At 40.7% G+C, this 20199-nt stretch overlaps 1 protein-coding gene across 2 annotated transcripts in view; it reads left to right on the top strand.

Moving 5' to 3' along the window:
• The window catches only part of FBN1 (fibrillin 1), a 258201-nt gene that overhangs the window by 114384 nt on the left and 123618 nt on the right, over positions 1-20199 (top strand). For both annotated transcript variants that reach the window (XM_061157087.1, XM_061157088.1), the window contains exons 6-8: positions 3272-3469; positions 6784-6909; positions 15788-15913. In XM_061157087.1, the coding sequence (XP_061013070.1) occupies positions 3272-3469; positions 6784-6909; positions 15788-15913 (450 nt within the window). The remainder of the gene's footprint in view (positions 1-3271; positions 3470-6783; positions 6910-15787; positions 15914-20199) is intronic.

The raw sequence follows: 20199 nt of genomic DNA, 5'->3' as shown, positions 1-20199 counted from the left end.
TTGACTGTTGGGTATAATTCCAATTATGTGATTAAAAAAGATAAAGCATACATATAAAATTATGTAGGATAATATAAGAAATCAAGGTTTCTTTAGGTGCCATTATATGTGATTTTTATTTTCTTATTTATATATTACTGCCTTTTTCTAATTAACTGAAATAATTATTTTTGAATCAGAGAAATATATAAAAGATTATAATATAAAATAAACAACATCTATCAGAGAAGTATTTATTAAATGCCCTTAGTAGTATTTGGGACTTCCCTGGTGGCTCAGGCAGTAAAGAATCTGCCTGCAATGTAGGTGACTCAGATTTGATCTCTTGGTCAGGAAGATTCTCTGGAGAAGGGAATGGCTACCCACTCCAGTATTCTTGCCTGGAGAATGCTATGGACAGAGGAGGCTGGCGGGCTACAGTTCATGGAAACACAAAGAATTTAACATGACTGAGTGACTAACCCATACAAGTACTATTTGGAAGAACTGAGTCAAAGAAAGAATGATGGCTTAAGCATTTGACTTTGTCCAGGCACTTACTGTGTTTAGGAGCAATTTGGTTGTATACCACTTTGGTGCTGAGTGACTTCTTTATTGACAGAATGAAATGAGGGCAGAGATTTTATTCAACAGCTCAAGCACTTTTGTATTCTTGTTTGAATACAGTGTCTATGGAAGACAATAGTAGATTTTTAATAGATATGGCATATTATGAAGTATATTAAAATATACTTAGAATTTGACAATATAAAAAGGTAATATAATCAGGTAAAAAAATGTGGAAACAGAAAAAGACAATAGTAAACTGAGAAAGTATCAGGAAATAGCGCTGGAAAGATGGGCAAGGGCAGCAAAGGTCTAAGGTTAGTTTTCTGAAAAGATAACGCTAGTGCTGTTTATGTACCAATTGCACAACTTTTGGCCTGTTTGCATATTCCTTACTAGTGTTTACTTAATATTGTTCTTTATGTTCAAAGTTCTTTTATTCATTCACATCATAGCAGACACCCCTATGAAACTATGAGTCTGGTGTGTTTGTATTTTTTAATAATACAATTTTTTTGTATTATTAAATTTAACATTAACTTGTTAAATTAACATGTAACTATTAAAACCATATGATATAAAACTGCCTTGCATCCCATCATAGCACACTTGGGTAAGCACTGGAGTAGAGAGACAGAGATGTGGAGATAAGGACTTGACTTTTGGACCATTCTGCCCATCTGTCAAGTGCTGCCATAATTTGGGCTGATTTTCTTGCTCTACTTGACTGGATGAAGCTTTGTGTTTGGAATTTCTTAGAAGGCTCATCTTCCAGCACAGGCATTAGGGCAGTGCCATTGACCGCAGGTAACCCATTCTAGCAAGATAGAAGGGAGAGTGAGGAATAACATCTAGTGATGGGGAGCAGATGGGGTCGCAATTGGAACAGAGAGAAAGGAGGAAGAAATACACAGGATGGAGGTCCGCCAACTGGTAAGAGTCAGCTATTGCCCAAATATTGTCGTGGTTCAGCCTGTTCACTCTTGTGGGTACTGTGATAAAAGAGTTGTCCTGAGTGAATTGCATCTCCTGTCCCCTGAACTACTTGGAGAAAGAAAAAAGAACATCAAGATGAAAATAGAGCCCAGTCACAGCCAGTGATTTTCATAAACCTGTAAAATTCAGTGGTGAATGGAACTTAAATGGGATCACTTAGTCCACCCCTGGACTCATAGGAAATGCTCTACCTGTGCATTTCTGAAAATGACATGAGGAAGCTTGCAGTGTTGGCTTGTGGATAGGAGCCCATGAACCTTGCCGCAGTCCAGCCTCCCTTATCTGCCAAGACCTCTCTAGAACAGAAAGGGCCATTGTGGCCCAGATTTCCACTAGAGGCAGGCTGGCGATGGCCTGGCTTTGGTCCGCTGTGCTCACTATATCATAATCTTTCTTGTTTGCTGGCTGCTGAATCCAGATTGACTTTCTCCCTTTAGTTTAAAAAAAAAAAAAAAAGATTTTATATCGGGCGAGAATACTTGAAAATGGAACTTCTGGGGTCTCAGTATATCCCTGTTTGCTTTAAAATGATCCTTTTGTACATCTGTGTCTCTTTTTCTGTTTTGCATGTAGGGTTATCGTTACCATCTTTCTAAATTCCATATATATGCGTTAGTATTCTGTATTGGTCTTTATCTTTCTGGCTTACTTCACTCTGTATAATGGGCTCCAGTTTCATCCATCTCATTAGGACTGATGAATTCTTTTTAAACAGACTTTTGGAGTCTGTGGGAGAAGGCAAGGGTAGGATGTTTTGAGAGAACAGCATCGAAACATTTATATTATCAAGGGTGAAACAGATCACCAGCCCAGGTTGGATGCATGAGACAAGTGCTCGGGCCTGGTGCACTGGGAAGACCCAGAGGGATCGGGTGGGGAAGGAGGTGGGAGGGGGGATCGGGATGGGGAATACGTGTAAATCCATGGCTGATTCATGTCAATGTATGACAAAAACCACTACAATATTGTAAAGTAATTAGCCTCCAACTAATAAAAAAAAAATGATCCTTTTGCCTGTGGGTATGGTGATTTCAGATCAGTGCCCTCTCTTTTAAATATCCGATGTCTTTTGCAGAGCTAACTGTTTTGGTGGTGGTTTTTGTTTTGAATGAGGTTTTTTCCTTTTTTTTTGGCTTGCTTGTTTTTTTTTGTTTCTTGTATTTGAAGTAAGATGGACCCAATCAAAAGAAACAAAGAACTATTTCCTTTTTTCAAGAAACTCCGGAGAAAAAGGTGTGCTGACTTGCCTTGTTGCAAGTTTGAAATTCTTTGTTTTCGCCAACCTAAAGAATAATAGACTGTAAGCTTAATGAGGGCAGGGGTTTGATCTCTTTTAATCACCAAAGCATCTATATAAAGCATGGGAACTGATTTGTAATCGTTCCTGATACATTTTCTTAGGTGAATGAATGTGTAAATAACATTATTGTGTCATTTTTGGATAGCATGTCCCAGCTGTAAAGTATTTTCCATTAGCTCATCTGATCCTCACAACAGCATCTTCAAAGTGGACAGAAGCTGATATTTTTATCCTCATTGGGTAGATGAGGTAAATGCAGTTCAGAAGTGGAATGGTGTACCCCAGGCTTCACATGGAAGTTGGTGATGTGTGGTTCTTTCTATTCCTGAGGACCATTTCGCAATTTGGAATCTGGCAAGATGGGTCCAGCTGTTCTTCTGTGTGATAGTTCCCGCTTTTCTAGACTTTCACGGAATTCTTTCTTTTCAGATTACAGGACAGGTCCATGTTTTACTGTGATCAGCAACCAGATGTGCCAGGGACAGCTCAGTGGGATCGTCTGCACGAAGACGCTCTGCTGTGCCACGGTCGGCCGCGCCTGGGGCCACCCCTGTGAGATGTGTCCTGCCCAGCCCCACCCCTGTCGCCGCGGCTTCATTCCAAATATCCGCACAGGAGCTTGTCAAGGTAAAGCCCGGGCCAGTGGAGTTATTAATGGATCCATCTTATTTGCTCTGGAGAGCCATTCTCCAGTGAAGTTGGAGAGAATGGAAAAGCAGTGTCAGAGGCGTAACTTCACGATTTCGCTGACGGCATGGTCTCCAACTTAGGCATTAGGAGCGTGGCTCGGGAGAGAGCAGCTGGCCCCTCTGGAGTTTTTCCTTGCCAGCAGTCCCCCTGCCCCCCCGACTCTGACCCCCAAGTGTTTCCCAGGAGTGATATGATTCTGTTTACAGCGATGTTGTACATTAGAGTAATGCTGTTGTATAAACATGAAACAAAATTTGTGAACAAGGTAGTTTGTTTTTCTTAGGTTTTTTTTCCTCCCTCCGTTTGAAATTGTTGGAGTTCCTCTGTCTCATGGGTTGTACTTAGTTGACCTGAAAAAAAATTGTTCCTCTCTCCATTTTACATGCTACATTATGCTTTTTCTTTTTTATAAAACAAGTCAGAAATAAATTAGGATTTGTTTCACAGTTTTAAATATCCCCAGATGTCGCCCGCTCGCTTCTTCTCCTGCCTCCCATAGAAGCCCTTACTCTGTTTTTGGCTTTTACTCCTGTTCTTCCAGCTGTACAAATTCTTTTATTGTCTGGATGTCTGGCAGGAAATAGGAGGAAGTGAACAGAGGCAGCTCTCCGCTAAACTGATGGGCCTGAAAACTTCCAGCCTGTATCTGTTTCCTTTAGACATCTTCAGTGCTTTTTTAGAAAGTTGCAATATTTTCAGAAAATTCAAGGTATGCTTTTCAGAGGCACATAGATCCTAGTTTGGTTTTGTTCTGTATGTCAATTCTAAGGATAATGTGCAGTGAAACAGAGCTTGAGCTTAATCACACACTTCTGTGGAGCTCCTTTAAATTATACTTCAGTAAATTCTATTTCAGATCCTGGCCCCTTGAATGTATCCTTCTGAATGTTAGGAGTAGCAGGAAGTCACATTGAAACCCTAGAATCACAAAAGGGTAGATTGTACAATTTTATGTAATAAAGAGTAAGTTTCATTCTGCTTTTCCTTTGGTGCCTTCTTATTTTTCTCATCCTTGGAAAGTCTTAGGGAGTTTTGAAAAAAATTGTTGGCCTTGGTGTTCTGAGGATGGCTAATACCCCTGAACTCACCAACAGTGACCAGAAAGCCAGATTTGAGGGCCCCGCTGCCCGCCCACGAGCCCTAGACAGAGGCTGAGGTGCTGAGAGAATCTGGGGGAAGAGAATAAAGAGAGGGAGGGAAATACTGCTTCTCCATAGCTTTGATATTCATTTTGTACAATCCAGACTTTTCCACCATTTTCTTTCTGTTCCTTTCTGACTCTGCTATTCAACATCCAAGGGAAAAAAGAGTTTTTTTTATAAGAAGAAAATTTATTAATTTTCTTGAATTCCCTGAATATGCCATGGAATCAAAATGGCACTTATAGTACCACTTTGAGAATGAAATTCTTCATGCTTTTTTTTTTTAAAGAATCTGTTATCAGCTTGGGGCCTGTTTCCCTGCTAGTGTTTTTAGTCCTTAGTGTAGATGTGAGGGGCTGTGGGCAGTGGGCTCAGAGAAGAGTATTCCATCTTCAACCTTGGAATATATGACCAACACAGAAGTGTCCCATATATATTTCCTCTTGGCTGGAAATCGTGATTGACAAGACTATCTAGTTTTGCTTCCATGTCCAATTTTAATTTCAAATAACATTTTAATGAACACATTCAGCATATCAAGAATGGAAAATTCTGGTGTAAGACAAAATAGAGATCAGCTATAAAACATAATCTAATTACACTCACATATTGTCATTGATTTGTGGGGCCAGGACATTTCATTTAAAACAGCAAATGACAATTTATACCAAAATAAACTGTTCTTCAGGCACCAACCCTCTTCTCAGATGGCAACTTGTTTCAAAAACACAGATTATTAGAGATTTTACAATTGCAATTGCTCTCTCACTTCACACAATGAAGAGTAAAACTAAAAGGTCAATAGGCTTCCATGTTTCCAAAAAAATACCTAGAGGGAGAAAAGTTAGACCGCCTCCCTAGGGTTTCTTATTAAACCAGAGTTTTGTGTGTTATGGATGAAGAGATTGAGAATATACGTGTACGTTTACCAGCATCTTTCTAATGAGCGAGGATTGATAACTTTTGTTCCTGGAAAGTTAATATTTGGGGTTCCAGGTAGGACCACAGTTATTTCTTGAGTGCTGAGGGTTTAGCAGTGAACAAAACAGACAAAGAAACTGCACTCTGGAACCTTGTTTTGAAAACATCAAAACAAAGCAAACAGATATTTATTAGGTCAGCTGGTGATTGGTCCTATGGGAAAACATGAAAGAGTAAGGAAGAGTGGTGAGTGATGGGGAGCGAGGCGGGTGGCATGGAGAAGGTCCCCTGCTGCAGTAGAGCAGAGGCCTGATGGCGGGCAGGGACAGCATGAGCCACGCAGCTCTGTGGAGGGAGGATAGTCTAGGCAAGGGCCCCTCCTGCCAAGCCCTGAGGCAGGAGTAACTTTGCTGTATTTGAAGAACGGCAGGGAAGCCAGTGTGGATGGAGAGGAGTGAGAAAAGGGAGAAGGTTAGGAGATGAGGTCAGAGAGTAGAGGGGTCCGTTAGACTCTTGCAGGACTTAACATGGAGCTGGGACAGGAGCCGACTTACCTTTAAAAAGGTTCCCTCTGGTGGCTGCTCTGCTCTCTCTTCTTGGCTTAATTTCCTGGGTTGTTTAATTTTTATTGTGCAAGACAATTCTCCAGAATTTACGGTGAACATTTTCCATTTCATTTGTATAAAAACATGAGCTGTCTCATGTAGTCTGAGTGATCTCATTCAAGTAAATTCTGTTTGAACTGAATCACTCAATACAACTCTTAAAGACAATGTTACTATAGAAATGTGTTGCATTTTGACTCTAAGGATTTCTCAAATACCTCTAGTTATCACTGTCGATCTTTTCATTATCGTATCCTTATACTCTGCGGCGTGCATAATAAAACTCAGAAAAGTTAGTACCAACATGCTCCTGTGTATGAGGAATGATGGAAGATGGGGAAATAAGAGAATACTTGTGACTTCTAATAGAGTATTACTGACAAAGTTATGTTACTCAAACTATTCATTTCGCATAATGTAATTGGGAGAAACGGTTTCTCTCATCATGTTCCAACTGTGGTGATAGACAGAAAATTCATTGATATAAATGTGATAACTGTGGACAAACTATCATATTTTCTCCTGCAATGAATTTGATATGAATTTCTTTCTCTCTGTCTCGCTCACTTCTAAAATCTGACAGATGTGGACGAATGCCAGGCCATCCCTGGGCTCTGTCAAGGAGGAAATTGCATTAATACTGTTGGGTCTTTTGAGTGCAAATGCCCTGCTGGACACAAATTTAATGAAGTGTCACAAAAATGTGAAGGTAAGAAATATCGTGCTTTGCAGTCAAGGGGTGGAGGGGCGGACAAAACCCACATCAGTGATAAGCTATTTTCAAATTGTTCCTAAATCCTTCTGTCTTGGTTATTCCTGTGAATGTGTAGATATAATATTCTTACCAGGAATAATATGCCTTTCTGCTATTGAACCAGAAAAAGCCTGCAGCTTTTTCCATTTTTATAGACCCAAAGTAAGAGATCCATCTGAATCAAATTAAATATTAAAACATGAAATGTTCTTGAACCAATATCTGGGTTAAAATGTTCAAGACACATGTTTTTGCATAGTTCTAGAGACATGAATTTGAATTTGATCATTACATATCATTCAGAATGACATATCTTCTGATGTTTTTCTAGTTAAAATGTATGTTTTATTTTTCCCCCCTGTGGAGAGGGAAGCTACTAACTCATCTATGCTCCTGGTACAAGTTTAGGATTTTCTTTTCTTCCTATCAAATGGAAACTTTTTAATGTTAATCAAACAGAAAAACAACTTGAGGTAAATTTATATATTTGAATTTATAGATTGAACTTTTAAAAATGTGTGTATGGAGAACGTGTTCATATTCACCATTTCTGCTCTTTGCCAAAATGAGGCCTGGCTTCCAAGTGTAATAAATATATATTTTTTTCATGAGAGGGAAACATCCAGGAAATAAGTAGACAGCATCGAATTCTTTTCTTTAGTGAGTTCATGTATTATATATATATGTTTGACAGTGTAATAGCATTCTCAAGGCAACATCTCTCATCAGGCTGAGCACAAAAGACCTTTTCCTTCATTCTCCACTCACTGTCTTTGGGGTGAGAGAAGGTTTCATTCTGAGGCAAGCACTTTTGTTGAAAGCAGTTGCTGTTGTATCTATACTCCTAAAACCTAGCAATGAGGAAAACATACTAAGTCATTTGTCAGGAATTGGATCATTAATCTTTCCTTGTTGATGGCCAGGGTATATCATATGTGCAAAAGGCAGCTTTAAATATGAATTACATTTAAAAAGTTTAACATCTACTTGCCCTGAAACTAAATAATCTGTGATAAAATTATCTTTATGGGTTAGACTTGTTTTTAAGTTATTAATCATACTATAATTTGTAATGATATGTTCTTGAACATGATATAACAGTTGAGGTAGCTGTGAAAATACTTAGGTACTTTCTAAGGAAGTAGGGCTTCTTAAAAACGTTTCAAGCGAACAAAGTTGACTCCTTAGGCTAGTGTATTTTAGAAGTTATACTGTGGATTAAGTTAGAAGTAGAGAATGTTGAGACTGAAAGGGCAAAGAATTTACCTGGTTTTACCCTCTTACATTATAAATTAAGAAATTGTCTTGAGTGTGTTAAGTGCTCTGACTAAGTCATCAGATAGTGCTAAAATTTAACTTCTTTTGATTCACACTCTGGTGCTTGTTGTACCATATTATATGGTCTTTTTTCCTGGATGCAAGTCATGGCTCCCACTTTAATAAAAATATTTCCTAATATTTTGGAACATTTAAAATATTATAGTATAGATTTCCAGGTAGTATCATACATATCTTTTATGACATTCATAAGCTTTATGGTTTATCGTGTGAAAAATCCACATCAACAGTGTGTCATTTTTAGGCTTTCTCAGCTTATTACATTCAGCTTCAAGACATGTAGTTAGCTTTAGGGCAATATGCTACATATGACTTGTCCAGTCTGCGTTTTGTTTTCTGGGATTATAATAGCTTCCAGTTTCAACTGGAAATGTTTTGCTGTGACCCTTGCTTTCATTCAGACCAGTGAATCTGCATCAGTCAGGATTGCTCGTTTTCTCTCATTGTGAACTAGACAGAAGATGCACAGATTTAATGCTCAGACTGAAAGAAAAGTGATTCAAAATTCTTTCATTAATGCTAAGAAACCTATTAGAGTAGTGTGTCCAGTGAACCAAAAATTCAGTCTGAAAATTACTTAATCCTTTTCCACAAATATGTTTTTTTCTGGCTACATATTGAAGTCAGTACTAGATAAAAACAGAATACTTTTGGCTAGACCATTTTTTTTCTTTGCCATCTCCTGTTACATTAAATTCAGATGATGGTTTTTTCCACTTCCTTTTAATTTTTTCTATGCAAAATTGACATGAGAAGAGACTATCCCATTAGTACTATATGGACTGTGACCTGGAGACTGGTTTGGGCACTGTTGCCCTGTCTAACTCTGGTAGGAAAGTAGTCAGACCATCCTCTGAGAATGCTTGGTGAGCGGTCCCCTCCTTCGACTCCCTGGCTCTGCTTCAACTGGTAATGGCATGACTCTGGGAGTGGGGTCATCTCCAGGTGGTAAATAGAAGGATTTCTGGAAAATCTGGCACCCATCACAGAGAATATCAAGAGCCCACATGTGCCCTAGGAAGATGATCAGGCCATGGGCTGGGGGGTGTTCTGTGCCCTTGTTAAAATGGTTCCAGTACCTTTGCCATTACTTTGAGTGGTTTTTAAATGTATCTTCCTCTTGCTATGGAAAGGAGGGAACTGGGTACTTGGAAGCCCAAGTACCCAGAGTCATTTTTTACATTTCAATCAAAAATTGGTTTTAGCTAATTTATAAGATGCCAACCTCCACACCCTCAGTGATGGCAAAAGCAGCTTTGTATGACATCTTCCTTTTGCAGAATGCTACCTTACTTCTTAAAATATCCCCCTTTTCCCAAAACTTTCTGGAAAATCATGTGCCAAGTTTTATAGCAACACATCCAATGTAGGTACCTTTGAAATATAAATTAACAAACTGGAGCAATTAAATAAAAGTGATTAAATTTCCATAAATTTAAGAAGAAAAAGATTAAAATTTATAGCTATGATTTGAGAAAAAGGGAAGCAGAGTTCATGCCCACCTTTGTTGTTGATTTTTCCAGTGACTCTAGAGTGTGCATGCTGAAAGAACACACGAGCCTTTTCTTTTTGGAAACCAAGTCCGTATTTGCATAGGTTACTGTGGGAGGAAATTAAGAAATAAAAAGTGTAATTAAAGGATTAAGTTTTATTTCTGGAAGAAGTCCCTTGGATTCCTAATTAACCACTAATATTTTGGGATTTAGATTATCGCCAGCCCAGCCTTTAGCAATTATAACACTGCGTGATGCAAAGGTCTTTTTCAAAATGCAGCTCTTAAGTCTGTGCACTCCCTAATATGTGAGCCAAAAACCTTAAGACTTCCCCTTTCTAAAATAATGGCATATTTATCTGATGCAGGGGCTCTCGTCCTCTCAGGCATCAAGGAGAATTCCTGGGGCCACTTAATACAATGCTATGGATCGGGCTCCATCCTCCACAGCTGGGGCAGGCCCTGACTCACTGTTCAAGCTCCCCGGTTCTCATCCAGTTGCTGAACAGAAGCCCTGTGATAGAGGCACAGGAGCCCTGGGAATAAGGTAGACCTAGCCCTGGCAGCGTCCCTCCTCCTGTGTGTGATCTTGGACAAGTCAGTTACCAGCTCTGAGTTACATCGGCTTTCAAATGAGGAGGTTGAATAAGGCAGTGTCTGGGTATTCTTTCTAGTTCTGCACTCAGGCCTCCATTTCCACATTTCTCACTGTTTCTCTCAGTTGGGATCAGACAGCTGGTGCTGCTTGAATAAGGAACCATGCAGACTGGCAAGCATGGTGTGACTATAAATTACAAGTAAGGCTGATGTGGGTTTTTTTGACACAACTTAAAGAATTAGCTTGTTAGCTTTCTAGTCACCTATTTTACACTGGATTTCAGGTGTCTAATAAAGCAATAATAATAATCTCACAGGCTCAGTGGCACTTCAAATTATTAGTGTCACATAATGCTTTTGAACAACTGCCACACTTTTTAGTTCCTTTTTTCCTTACTTTGTTAGTAATCTAGACAGTCAGGATCTAGAGAGTCATGTTAACTGGTTTCCCCCATCTCTCAAGTCATTTCGACATCTGTGACCCTGGATGAAGCTCCCAGATGCTTGTCTCAGAACTGGGACCCACCTCCATCTACCTGCCCTCCACCATCCTTCCTCCTGTCCTGCTGAAGGAGTCCTAGGATAGGGACGAGGCCGAGGGATGGGAAGACTGCCTGGAGAGAGCAGATGAAACAGAGAGATAACAAGGAAGAAGAAGAACAAAGACCAGGGCAGTAAATCAGGAGGAAGGGGACCTGTCATTTGTACCTCTTCTTAGGTCCACAGCCAGAAGCCAGCGAGGCCAAGGGCATACTGCTTCCCAGCAGCTCTGTCCGGCCCCAGGGAAACAGGGTGAGGTATTCAGAGCACAGAAGGAGCTCTTACCAGCCAAGTTCTACTCCCCACCAAATCCCTCAAAATGGATTTACTTCTGTGGCTGGCATTTGATACAGATTGATTTACAAAAATGCTGAGAAATCCACTGATCTCAGTTCTCTCCTATGTGGGATCCCTGATATTCTAGTAAAAGAAGATAAACTCAGTGTGCTAAAAGCATGGAAAAATAATAGTATGAATGAGTTTCAGAGTATCAGTGATTTTGATTTAGATGCTTTATTTCAGACTTTCACTGTCAGGGATTCCCACCACAGCCTGCTCATGGAATCACACCTCACTCCCCTGCCAGGAAGTGGCGAGACTGAGAAGCGGGTGGTTCAGGAAAGTGCACAAGCCCTAGACTCAGGAAGGGAAAGGCTGTGTCACTGAGGAGGGGATGTTGAAGGGGATTCAGAACCATTTAGTAAGCTCCTTCAAACTGAACAATTTGACCTGGTACTTTAGCTTTATTTCTGTGAAAAGTAGAGAGGTACCCACTACAGTGTGTTTCCTGACCTGTTGACCTTTGAAGATGCGCATCTAGGTGGAAACCCTGCCTTTCTTCCCTGTCCAGCCCCTGGCAGCTGAAGACTTGGGTTTAACATCACTTTATACATGAACCTCTTTGTTCTTGTTTTGGGTTTTATTCATGCCAGTTTTCTAAAGGCCTAAGGGGAGACAGTGGAAACAGTGTCAGACTTTATTTTTGGGGGCTCCAAAATCACTGCAGATGGTGATTGCAGCCATGAAATTAAAAGACGCTTACTCCTTGGAGGGAAAGTTATGACCAATCTAGATAGCATATTAAAAAGCAGAGACATTACTTTGCCAACAAAGGTCCGTCTGGTCAACGCTATGGTTTTTCCAGTGGCCATGTATGGATGTGAGAGTTGGACTGTGAGGAAAGCTGAGTGCCGAAAAATTGATGCTTTTGAGCTACGGTGTTGGAGAAGACTCTTGAGAGTCCCTTGGACTGCAAGGAGATCCAATCCGTCCATCTTAAAGGAGATCAGCCCTGGGTGTTCATTGGAAGGACTGATGCTGAAGCTGAAACTCCAGTACTTTGGCCACCTCATGCTAAGAGTTGACTCATTGGAAAAGTCCCTGATGCTGGGAGGGATAGGGGGCAGGAAGAGAAGGGGATGACAGAGGGTGAGATGGCTGAATGGCATCACCGACTCGATGGGCATGAGTTTGAGTAAACTCTGGGAGTTAGTGATGGACAGGGAGGCCTGGCATGTGATTCATGGGGTCGCAAAGAGTTGGACATGACTGAGCGACTGAACTGAACTGAACTGGAGTGGAATGCACCAGAATTATAGAAATCAGGTTCTATGATCATGCCTGTAGTGTGAGGGTTAGATGAGTTGACATATAATGCATTTGGACAATGCCTGACACTCAATAAAAATTAACTCTTATTATTGTTGTGTTGTCTTAAGGGTTCAAGTCTAAAGTAGCCAGCATGTGAAAGGAGATGTTTCCTCCACCTGGCCAAAATTAATTCTTGTTTTTAAATAATTTTTTTCTGACATACCCTATCCACTTGAATAACCTCTTTGGATACTGATGTCTGTTAAGTGACCTTAATGAGGATTTCAGCAGTCTTTTTTACAAACACATAGAAAAATGTTTCTTTTAATATTATCTGCTCACATAATTTTTGAGAGGTGTTAGTTATGTGACTCAGACATTAACTTTTAGGGATACTTTGAGAAAGGTGCACTTGTCTTAATACCTTTGTGTTATAACCTCCTCTCTCCTTTAGATGAGGTTGTCAGATCCTCTAAGCTCTTTGATATAGCTGTTTGTCTTTTTGTTGGTTTTAGGTAGGAGTTCAGTTCAGTTCAGTCACTTAGTCATGTCCAGCTCCTTGCGACCCCATGAACCACAGCACGCTAGGCCTCCCTGTCCGTCACAACTCCCAGAGTCCACCCAAACCCATGTCCATCGAGTCAGTGATGTCATCCAACCATCTAATCCTCTGTCATCCCCTTATCCTCCTGCCCTCAATCTTTTCCAGCATCAGGGTCTTTTCCAATGAGTCAGCTCTTTGCATCAGGTGGCCAAAGTATTGGAGTTTCAGCTTCAGCATCAGTCCTTCCAATGAATAATCAAGACTGATCTCCTTTAGGATGGACTGGTTGGATCTCCTTGCAGTCCAAGGGACTCTCAAGAGTTTTCTCCAATACCACAGTTTAAAAGCATCAATTTTTTGGCACTCAGCTTTCTTTATAGTCCAACTCTCACATCTGTACATGACCACTGGGAAAACCATAGCCTTGACTAGATGGAACTTTGTTGGCAAAGTAATGTCTCTGCTTTTTAATATGCTGTCTAGGTTGGTCATAACTTTCCTTCCAAGGAGTAAGCATCTTTTAATTTCATGGCTGCAATCACCATCTGCAGTGATTTTGGAGTCTAGAAAAATAAAGTCTGACACTGTTTCCACTGTTTCCCCATCTATTTGCCATGAAGTGATGGGACTGGATGCCATGATCTTAGTTTTCTGAATGTTGTGTGACTGGTAAATACAGAAGGATTGATGTTAAAGAACTGCCTTAATATTATCCTTGAGATTGTGGTTAGAGAAGGACTGATGTTGAAGCTGAAGCTCTAATATTTTGGCCACCTGATGTGAAGAGTCAACTTATTGGAAAAGACACTGATGCTGGGAAAGATTGAGGACAAGAGGAGAAGAGGGCAACAGAGGATGAGATGGTTAGATGGCATCACTAATTCAATGGACATGAGTTTGAGCAAACTTGGGGAGATAGTGAAGGGCAGGAGAGCCTGGCGTGCTGCAGTTCATGGGGTCTCAGAGAGTCAGACACAAGAGTGACTGAACAATAAGGTTATGCCAGTTCAGGACTCTTAAGCTCTATCCTTGGCTGTTTCTCTGCTTGACTTTCACTGACTCCACAGTGATGTTTATATCTGTCAAAGTAGAATATGCACCTTTTCCTTACACAACTTCACAAGGACGATCTGTCTGGGTTCGCACTGACTCTAACATAAGCAGTGACATATTGGTTGGTTTAGCCTCTAACCTCGCCTAGAAGAATAGGGGTTTTGCTTTTAAGAAGGTTAAACTGCATGGAAACAGTGTCACTACTGTGTTTTTGACTAACCTGGTGAACTTGAGTCAGAAGACACACTTAGAACTCTTATTTTGTTTTTGCCAGTGAAGAGCAGTCCTGAACCCAGAGAAGAAAGGTTCTTATTTTTAAACACCTCACAGTGGCAGTCTAGCCATTGCAGTGTTCCAGGAAGCTTGGGTCAGACTGTCCCTCTTCCTAGGTCAGTGCAAAAAGCCCCACTTGTCTTAGAGAAGAGGCCACGCAGATACCCAGGGCTCTGAGTTCACTTTTAGCCTAAGCAGGAAGCCCTCAATTTCTTTTCTCCCCTCACCGGTGCTGCATCTATTGACAGCTGTCAGTGTCTGATTGTGGCTCTTGCAAAGCTCTCCTTGAAGGAAATGGTCAGATTTGTCCTAAGCAACTCCCACTGCTTCCTTAAGGAGACCCAGTGGCCTCAGGCCCTGAGGACTAACCACAGCTCTGACCTCAGCCGACCCCACAGGGGATTGGGGGATTTGAGTGGTTTTCATAGTTGTACCCTTTGGAGCAAGATGACCAGACCATTATCTGTCCTCTACAATCAGCCAGTGGATGTAGGCGCCTGGGAAGGATATAAGCTCAGATGAGACAGCCCTCTGAGCTCAGGCAGTCCCAAGAGGAGCTGAGCTGGAGGCCATCTCCGGACGGCACTCCCAGATCTGGGACAACAAGTCATTCCCTGAAAGGGTATCTGGTGTAGCGTCTCAGTGTCTGCCACAATTCACTCCCTGAACCCACAGAAAATCATCATAGTGCCAGTTTGGGAGGCCCTGAGAACACCAAGTTGGCCATGTCTTGGTCAGCAGTCAGACCACATGGTCTTCTCTGTAGGGTTTCAGTGTCTGTGGAAAATCAGATCTAAAATTCAGGAAGCGATGCAGAACATAGAGTGAATAGAAAAGGAGCTTAAGTCAATGCAAAACATGAAAAGGGAAAACAAAATTTTAAACAAATATTTGAAACATTAGCATGCTGTAGGGACTTGAAACAACTGTCCAATTTTAGATTTTAAAGGCAAAATTTCTTTCGTATTGCTCTAATCGTGCAAATTTGGTAAATTTCTTGGGTAAACCTGTGTGGAAATAATAAGCACCCTGACTTTGAGTTAACAATTCCGTGGGCAGGTTTTTTTTTTTTTTTTTTCCTCGTGGTGCTAGGAAAGATTGAGGGCAGAAGGAGAAGAGGGTGTCAGAAGATGAGATGGTTCAACAGCATCATTGATGCAATGCACATGAACTTGGGCAAACTCTGGGAGATGGTGAAGGACAGAGAGGCCTGGCGTGCTGCAGTCCATGGGGTCACAATGAGTTGGACATGATTGGGTGATTGAACAAGTACAGGCAGCTTTTATTCTATAAAGATCACTACTTCTGGGGACACAATTTGACAAGACTTAACCTCTGAATTCTTGGAATGATGGACAGTTTTATACTGTGTCCTAAGAATACTGAAGCTCTTCTTTTCATTCCAGATATTGACGAATGCAGCACTATTCCTGGAATCTGTGATGGGGGCGAATGTACGAACACAGTCAGCAGTTACTTTTGCAAATGTCCCCCTGGTTTTTACACTTCTCCAGACGGTACCAGATGCATAGGTAGGTGTGATTATAAACAGTGTGCAGTTTCTCTAAATCAGTTCCGTAAGAAACATCATTCTAAACAGCTTGTTAAAGGAGATACACATTCTTACTTGAAGTAAAATGTGCTTTCAGGAAGATCTATTAAATAGTTGACCATTCTCTTAAAGAACAGAGGCGCCTGTAGTCTTGCTTTGAAATTTCTACCTCCCATAAAGAGATGGTCCAGAAGACCCTACAGATATACTCAGTGTGAAATTAACTTTGCAGCGATGTGACTGTCAGACCTGGAAGCCATCCTCGACACCTCTCTCTCTTTACCCCCACTTTCAGTCATTTCCCGGAACCTATGTTAATTCAGGTCAGAAGTTTTGCAGTCATCTCTTCATTGTTATCCATGCTTTGTGGTTTCCCTACAATCCACCTTTTTAGATTTATCTTCCTAAAATGATGCTTTGATTAAATAACTCTCTTGCTCAAGAACCTCTGGTAGTTTTCCACTAGGATTTGGTAATTAGTGGTTTTCAGTTTATGTCCCACTGAATCTGCATGGGACTGCAAAGCCCTCTAGGATTGCTAGGATGGGAGAGGGGGCAGGAAAACAAGGGGTAGGCTGAGTGGAAAAGTTTCCTGCCACCCCCACCCCCATAAACACATGCTAGGCAATTTTCCTTTTATCTGGATGGGTGTTAGGCTTCCATGTAAAATATCAATTAAACAAGAGGTTCTGTTGTCAAAAAAAAAGAGAGAGAGAGAGATTTGACAATTGCTGGATTTAATAGTTGTTGAGACTTCCTTCAAAGTCCAGTATTCTAGAATAAAGTTGGAGTTCAAGAATGCACAGCCCAATAGTGAAGGAGCTGCATTCTCTGACCCCTTCCAACCTTGCAGACTTGTCATCATAGTCTCCCCTTCTCACCCCCAAAATGGGCCATTCATAGCAATTCCTTCATTCATGTTGCAGCACTTAGGATACACCCCCAAACTCTAGCCTCCTTTCAACTTCTCCACAGATTCTCTGTCTTTGAAGGTGTCCCAGATCAGCTTACCTGAAAGTGATTTCTCCCCGCATCCCAAACCTAAGGATACAGTCATTATACATGGTTTTATAGGGAAATTCTGTGTTTCTATGTGTTTTTATTTCTGTAATGAAGAAGATAGTTCTCCTTAAGAAACACTAACTGCTATCCTTATGTTCCTAGTGGTAGTTCTCAGCACAAGTCCTGACATGTAGTAGGCACTCAGTAAGTATCTGAATATCGACATAAGTAATTTCTTACTATAAGGGCAAAGTTAGGAAGCCTGTGGTGAAAGGCCCTGGAGAAAAATGAATGCTATCGTTTGATGTTTGTTTCTGGCTCAAATTTTCAAAGACAGCTTCACATCCTCACCACAGGCCATGAATTTCAGACCAAAACAGAATTGCACCAAAATTCTAAATTCCTTTTTAGTTAGTCACACATAATAAAAGCTGAGGGCAGTCTCCCAGTTGACATTTGAATAAGATCAACTCATGAGTGAAGCATATCTGGGTTTTTCTTAGAAACGATGGTCGTGGTGCCTGGATGGCCTAGCTTTCCAGAATCTATCCATAGATCTTGGAATTGCATAAAAGGATAGCAAGTACAGTTGATGTAGCTCCTTTTTCTCCCCATGCTATCCCAATGAGCACATGACCTCCAGTGCATATGCTTAGCAGAAGTTCTTTTCTGGCCAGATAATAGGTAGACATTTTTTTTGTTGTTAACCTTCAAAGAGCGCAAATGGCATTAAAATGATTAGCTCTAATCATTTTAACACATTTACATATCAGAGAGTTTGCATTTTTAAAGTTCTTTCCTTTCTGCCTGATATATCCACATTAACTTTTTTTTATAAAAGGAGGGAACTAAGATTCCTGGGTCATCTCCTAGGTGTGAGGTATTTTATGGAAATTATATGACTTAATGTTCAAAACAGTACTGTAGAAGGGGAAAAGCCAAGGTTTAAGAAATTTAGATAAATTATTTGGTCCAGTTGTTTAAGCAGTTAATAAATGAGGGAGCTCATATTCCGACTTGGGCTGAGTTCACAGTCCAGACCCCACCCACTGCTTCTGACCCCTCCCAAATGAACACTGGATACAGTAAACCTTTGCTTGCCATACCCCTAGGCAAGCACCGTTTCTGCCTCCTTGGAACTACATGGTACCCATAATTAGCAACTTGCTATATAGAATGATCCCAATGACATTTCTGCCTTCTCTGCTGCTGATTGATCCCAATGACATTTCTGCCTCTCTACTGCTGATATTTCCTGCCTTGGTAAACCACGAAGACCCCTAAAATTATCCTCAGTGACAAGAAAATATGTATAGTCTCCAACTTATGAACAAATCCAAGGTTTGTTGGCAAGTTGGTTGTTTGGAATTAGTAAATCTAATTCCAATTCAGTAGGAAAGCCCATGTGTAGATCATGTAGTGTAGTATCTTCCTTAGACATCTCTTGAACCATGATATTCCAACTGTTACCTTCTGTTATCATGTTCAGCAACTCTCAGGTCTCACCAGTCCCACCTTTCCCTTTGTCCTGAAAGATATTGCAGTCTTATTGCATTTTATTTTTTGCTCCGTGATCTTCCTTTGGCACTTTATAGTACTTTTCGTAGGGTTGTCTTTTCATATTAGTGTGTTCAATCTCATCAATTCCTAGGAGTCTTAAGATGCTGTGTACCTAGCATGGGCCTCACAGCTCCTAGCTCCCGGTTGGCCATACTAGTGTTAGTGATTGGTTAGGGGAAACCTGTTGACAGGCTAGGATGACCTGCAAACACACATTTAATCCATCATATATTTATTTTGATATAATGTGATTTCTGGGTCCAGAGAGTAAGGCCAGGTGATTCAGAAGTGGAGAAAAGAAGAAAGTTTCCTTCTCCATTTCTGCCAAGTGTCTTGGCCAGGTCTACAGTTCCTCCAGCCTCCCTTTTCTCCAGGGGATCTTCCCAACCCCCAGCAATTGAACCCCAGTCTCCTGCATTGCAGGCAGATTCTTTGCCATCTGAGCCACCAGGGAAGTCAAACTCCCTTTTCCTCCTCCAAATCTTACCATTCTTCCCCCTCAGTTCCAATTCCCATAGATCTTTATATTACTTTAAAGCCACTCCATATCCTCTGGGCAAAGTGATCTAGTACCAGATGATTTCCTTTTCATTTCCTTTGGCACTGCCATCTGATGACATGGAAAACTTCAGGCTGGTGTGTCCAAGGGTCAATTCCTCTGAATGGTTTCTGCTTTTCACAAATCTTCCCATTGGTTCTCTTTACAGTTATAAATTATGTGAATGTGTATTCTCTTAACAGAATCCCTCCTTCAAAAAAAAGGAAAGAAAAATTAGTAAAATGATTATTGTAGATGCAGGTGCCATTTATAAATCAGGACCTGCCAGCAACCCACGTGTGGTTGGTAATTGTTCCAGCCTCAGCATTCACCATTTTGTTCAAAAGTCTCTGACCAGCTGATTTATCATATAAGTCAGCCAGCTGGGCAGTAAAATAATATCATAGATAATTTGCAAAATAATAGACATTAGCTCATTAGGAGTTTGCAGTTGGCAGCTCTAGGTCTCAGTTTTGCTCTGAAAGATAGCCCACACTGAAAATTGTATATACAAATTTTGGTCAAGTGTTTATACTGGGTTTTGACCACCAAATTCACTTGAAGCTGGGATATAAGCCAGTTTTTGAACATCTCTTCCCATTCTTAACAGTCTTTGGTTTTCATGCCCAAAATATTAATCCTGGAGTATATGATGTATTAGTGGCTTTAAGGCAATGCAAATTAGGAAGCAGGAAGTTCTGTTTCTCCCCCTTCTTCCTAGGGGAGATGCCACCCATATCTCCACAGAGCATTCTTTGTCTTCACCCCCCTCTCCATTCATTTACCCTGGATCAAACTTGTTCTGCCTCTTTGCTGAGACTGTTTGACCAAAGGTGCAGGAGCTGGGACCACAAAAAATTTCTGGAAAGCATACTCATACATGCTAGTGGTTTTAAGTACTTTTTAGAAATAATCTCATATCCTTTAAAGCTGACCCACAATTTTCTCTTAATGATTTGTCTAGGTTTGTTGTAGTCATCTTCACCTGATGTTAATAATTTAAGTGTTTCCAAGTTACTTACCTTGGTTTTTTCCTTGTATCTCATTAATTTATTGCAACCTGTAGGATTTTAAGGCTTTGGGTTTTCAAGAATGATGTAGATGAAAGCAATTATGGGTCTGATCCTGTGTGATCAAATGATGGTTAATATGCAGGCTTACAGGAA

This window comes from Dama dama, chromosome 12, assembly GCF_033118175.1.
Source record: "Dama dama isolate Ldn47 chromosome 12, ASM3311817v1, whole genome shotgun sequence".
Classification (NCBI taxonomy): Eukaryota; Metazoa; Chordata; class Mammalia; order Artiodactyla; family Cervidae; genus Dama; species Dama dama.
Note: the sequence above shows the minus strand (reverse complement) of the source record. Positions and strands in the feature narration are given on the sequence as shown.